The sequence below is a fragment of the Micropterus dolomieu genome, linkage group LG20, assembly GCF_021292245.1.
Source record: "Micropterus dolomieu isolate WLL.071019.BEF.003 ecotype Adirondacks linkage group LG20, ASM2129224v1, whole genome shotgun sequence".
Classification (NCBI taxonomy): Eukaryota; Metazoa; Chordata; class Actinopteri; order Centrarchiformes; family Centrarchidae; genus Micropterus; species Micropterus dolomieu.
In genome coordinates, this window is record NC_060169.1 from 2,234,926 (window position 1) to 2,240,668 (window position 5,743).

General features: G+C 42.9%; 1 protein-coding gene across 1 annotated transcript in view; it reads right to left on the bottom strand.

The window, feature by feature from the left end:
• Positions 1-5,072: 5,072 nt before the first annotated feature.
• Positions 5,073-5,743, bottom strand: part of LOC123959250 (uncharacterized protein DKFZp434B061-like) — a 2,173-nt gene continuing 1,502 nt past the window's right edge. Inside the window, exon 3 of the mRNA XM_046033199.1 lies at positions 5,073-5,733. Coding sequence (XP_045889155.1) covers positions 5,073-5,733 — 661 coding nt within the window. The remainder of the gene's footprint in view (positions 5,734-5,743) is intronic.

The following is a 5,743-nucleotide window of genomic DNA, read 5'->3' on the forward strand; positions in this document are numbered from 1 at the left end:
AGAGAGATTTGTTTGCGTCTAGTTATGCCAATGTTTGGACATGGAACTGGATTCAAGGTTTCAGGGTAATCTTGGAGCTTATTTCAGATCTGTGATTTAGAAAGTAGAATTTGTGTCACACACGCACACACAGAGTCACACACACACACACACACACACACACACACACACACACACACACACACAGGGAGCAACAAACAAACACACACACACACACACACACACACACTCACACACACAGGGAGTAACAAACAAACAAACACACACACTCACACACACAGGGAGTAACAAACAAACAAACACACACACACACACACACACAGAGTATCACACACACACACACACACACAAACACATACACACACAAAGAGTAACACACACACACACACAAAGGAAGTAACACACACAGTAACACATACACACAGGGTGTAACACACACAGTAACACACACACACACAGGGAGTAACACACACAGTAAAACATACATACACACACAGAGTCACACACACACACACAGGGAGTAACACACACAGTAACACATACATACACACACAGAGTCACACACACACACGCACACACAGAGTCACACACACACACACACACACACAGGGAGTAACACACACAGTAACACATACATACACACACAGTCACACACACACACACGCACACAGAGAGTCACACAAACACACACACACACACACATACACACATACATAGGGTGTAACACACACAGTAACACACACACACACACACACACACACACACACGGTGTAACACACACAGTAACACGCGCAAACACACACACAGAGGGTGTAACACACAGTAACACACACACACACACACACACACACACACACACACACACACACAGGGAGTAACACACACAGTAACACATACACACACACAGTAACACACACAGGGAGTAACACACACAGTATCACATACACACACACAGTAACACACACAGTAACACACACACACTCACACAGTAACACATACACACGCATATGGGTTTACATGGTTTAGCTGGACATTTTCTTCAAACCCGCCCGTTGGTGGTTTAGATGGGCTTCCCTTTCCTGAGGTCCTACAGCTATGGGAGTTAGGTTAAAACACTCCAAAAAACAATTCAGCTCAGTTTAGATGTCATACATTCCCATCACAACATCATACACCCTCATACACATCAACTTAACTCAGTGGTGGTTTATGGAGACAGTTCTGCTTTTGACAAATATGTGACTTATAAGGACCAAAGAACATTATGGGGTCTTTCGGATGTCACTCCTCATTAACATAAATACACATTAAGCTGACTGCACACAGCATTAAGTGGAACAGTCATTTTATTTATTATTTTATCATTTATTTATTGTATAAAGATGAAATATCACCATTCTGTTAGGAGGGGACACTGACTATCAGCCAGGCAACAGCTTGTCACACAACAGAACAAGAGCCATAACTGTCTTTAACCCACATTATCTTTCTTGCTAAAGTCTAGTCTTATTACGCAATTACAAAAACCCATGTTGGAAACAGATGGATTTGTAAAACAAATGAAGGTATCAGCACAACCAGAACACTCACACAAAAACGATGCAGCTTTTGGAACTGATCCTGACTGATGTCTACTCTTCATTCTTTCAAAACTTTAGACAGTATTTTGATGTCAGGAATATGATTTATCTTAGTGACAGTTTAGGTTTTTTCAGCAAGATAGAGATTTTTTACTGACTTTACTGCTATCGAACATTGCAGATTTTCCTTATATTGTTCAGGCCTGACTGTCGCAGGTCAGTTGGCCCTCTTTCACAACCATCCTTCCATCACTGCCAATGTCACTAGAAACTGAAACGAATTCATTTTAACCAACACACCAGAAAGAGGGCCAGAGAATGCACTTACGTAGGATCAAGCGAGAGGAGACATTCATTTTTCATTTGGTATTTATATTATGTAATTCTGTGTCATTTATTATCAGTAACAAGCAAGGTGAATCATATGAATTTGTCCAATGTGAGTTGAGCAGACTCACACATCTGTTGTTTAAAAGGAATTTAATGACTATCACTAAAGGTGGTGTGGGTGTGATGGAGGAAACATGCAGATATGATGGGAACACAAACAGAAAACAGTAAGAAAGTTCAACAAAGTGAGTTACTTCTTGTTTTATAATCCAACAGAGCAGATGTTTTCATGCAGAGAAATCTATGCTTGCTTAATAATAAAAACAGATTGCTGTATTCACAACTTTATTAATCAGTCGTATATGAATGAAACGTGTATTTCACACAAACATGAAGTTTTAGTATTGATACACAACACTGTTTAACTAAACACAACAAACTCAACCAAGCATGTCACATATTGTCCCTCCACAGGTTACTCAAGGAAACTGTCTGCTTCTGAAAGAACGTGAAGCTGATTTCTGAAAATACAGAACTATAGTAGTTCTTCTTTACTCTTGTCAATACCTGTACTTTTCCTTAAGTCAAAGAAACTTTTTTTCAGCATTTCTGTGACTGCCTTTTTGCAGATATTCCTCTGTTTCTGACAAAGTCACAAATATTTTGCACAGTTCTTTGTGCTAGAACAGACCCTTCTGCCAGCTTGCACTGTTCGCACTCAATTTTGGTGGCCAGCATTCCTTTTTTTATCTGATCTCTGAAATGCCGCATAACTGCTGCAACCTCAACCTTTGACCACGCTTTTTTTGGCATTCTTCTGGACCCATGTTGTTGACCAGCAACTTTTCCAGAAACATACAAAGTAGAAAAAATCATCACACAAAACGAAAATAAAATGTGGAGACATCAAAACTGTTATTCAATTCAACAAAATCCACTTTACTGGTCGCTGATGAAAATTCTTGAAAACTCGCTTGAAGTTTTTAACTGATGTAATTTTACCAATTAGACTGGTCCCTACTAGAGTGTCCACACTTTGTATTACAGTAGTCAGAATGAACTTTTTGGCTCTGTACTCACAACACACTGGCTTTGGAATTAAATAAAAGACTATGTGGTTTATGGACCGACTGAAATTGTATTGCATTTACATCCAAATTTGATAAACGGTGTAGGAAATGGGCATGAAAGTTTATAACATGAACAATACTACTGTTCACCTGGTGATATTCAAGATGGATTATTAGACTGCAAAGACTACACCCACGTCTGCATCCCCAGACATGGAGAGACCTCTGTTGTGAAGTTTGTGGACGACATCACCATCATCAGCCGAACGATGAGACTTCATATTGGGAGGAAATTGATAAATTGATTGTAAAGTGGTGCTCAGAGAACAACCTACTGCTCAACATCAGCAAAACCAAGGAGCTGATCATTGATTTTAGGAAGAAGGAGATAAAGACACACACTCGTGTCTACATCAGTGGAGCTGAGGTGGAGCAGGTGAATAGGGGTGCAACTATTCAACGTAGTCGACGAAAATTGATTATTAAATTCGTTGCCAAATTTGTTCTTGATGTCATCGGGCCGTAGCGACACCGTCAGCCTAACAGAGTAAAGTGATGTGAACAGTAACTTTAAAGTTACTAAAACATCAGCGCTACAGTAACACCTTCACAACCTAAAACCTCCACAGTGTGGCAGCATTTCACTCTTCACTCAGCCAGAAAGGTCGTGAACTGCAGCAAAGCTGAGCTCTCCTGGAATCACCGGAGCGTCTGAAGAGGAGGCACGAAACGTTGCATCTCTGTGGATGATGAAGACTCATCTCGGTAAGCTAGTTAGCGAGCTACCTTCACGTTAAAGCCGTGTTACTTCACGTTATGAGCTGAAATGTTTTTTATACAATTGGTCAATTTGATTGATTGTTACAGTAATGGAGCTGTGAGTAGCACATGATTACGGCTGTTTTCACATTCTAGATGAGCCCTGACATTACAATCATAAACGATGCATCGCTAATGGCGACGTTCCCAGAGAACATGTTGCTGCCGAGTGCGCAAGATTAGATACCGGACAATTTCATACTTTCTAAAGAAGAGAAAACAGTTCCTCTGTCTGTGCGTGAGGCGGCGGCTAATCCGCCCAAAACTCCTTTAAAAGGAGTCTTGACTGTTAATTAGCACATGCCTAAAACAACCTCAGGTTTAATTTAAAGGCTAATAGCTATATGAAAGGCATTGTGTCATTTTGCGATTCATGATCCGAGTAGTCGATTATTCATTTCAATAATCGATAGATTAATTGACTATTAAAATAGTCGTTAGTTGTAGCCCTACAGGTGAACAGTTTCAGGTTCCTGGGAATCAGCATCACAGAGAACCTAACATGGTCGTCTCACATCTCCACGCTGGTGAAGAAAGCTCAGTAATGAAATTTCTTCAGGAAGCTCAAGAAGGCCAAATTCCCACGCCAAGTTCTTGTCAGCTTTTACAGAGGAGCAATAGAAAGCGTCCTGACTGGAAACATCCCTAACATGGGATGTGCATGGCCCAGGACCGGAGGGCTCTGCAGCGGGTGATTCAAACTGCTCAGAAGATCATTGGTACCCATCTCCTGAGCATCAGTGATATCAGTAAGGTGAGGTGCCTACAGAGCCCAAAGGATACTAAAGGACAGAACCCACCCAGCCACAGCCTGTTCACCCTGCTGCCTTCTGGGAAGAGATATAGAAGTTTCTGATGCTGCACCACCAGACTGCAGAGCAGCTTTCCCCCCCAAGCTATCAGACTCTTAAACTCTAATTCATCCTCAGCACTGCTCCAGTGATGATAGTTTATTTCTGTTTACCATTTTTTACAATTGACTGTTTATTGTCTGCTATGTAGCAGAAGTGAGTTACAAACTCAATTTAATTCTATAACTTGTTATACTGTGACAATACATCTACCTACCTACTAAATTGACCACATGTAATTATAATATCTAAGAGGTAGAGACAGGACATAGAGTATAGCACTTTAACCAGGGAAAATGCATACTTGCTGACATGTGTTTCCATGATTACCAAATTATTTGCATAAATACATGCATGGCTTAACCGATCAATTATAAGCTTGCTTCCTGAACACATTTCAAGATCAGAAAATCAAAATAATGTTAAAATGACATATCTGGTCTCAAAAAAATCGGGGGTTGCTTGGAGACCTGCGACAGAGCAGTAGGACTACGGGCCGGTGACAGAGCAGCTGGGCTGGAGGCCAGTGACAGAGCAGCAGGACTAGGGACCGGCGACAGAGCACCAGGACTGGGGACCAACGACAGAGCAGCAGGACTATGGACAAGCGAAAGAGCAGCTGGGCTGGAGACCGGTGACAGAGCAGCAGGACTATGGACCGGCGACAGAGCAGCTGGGCTGGAGACTGATGAAAGAGCAGCAGGACTAGGGACCAGCGAAAGAGCTGTAGGATTATGGACCAGCGACAGAGCAGCTGGGCTGGAGACCAGTGACAGAGCAGCAGGACTATGGACCGGCGACAGAGCAGCTGGGCTGGAGACTGGCGAAAGAGCAGCAGGACTAGGGACCAGCGACAGAGCAGCAGGACTGGGGACCAGCGACAGAGCAGCAGGACTATAGACGAGCGAAAGAGAAGCTGGGCTGGAGACCGGCGACAGAGCAGCAGGACTAGGGACCAGCGACAGAGCAGCAGGACTGTAGACGAGCGGAAGAGCAGCTGGGCTGGAGACCGGCGACAGAGCAGCAGGACTAGGGACCAGCGACAGAGCAGCAGGACTGTAGACGAGCGGAAGAGCAGCTGGGCTGGAGACCG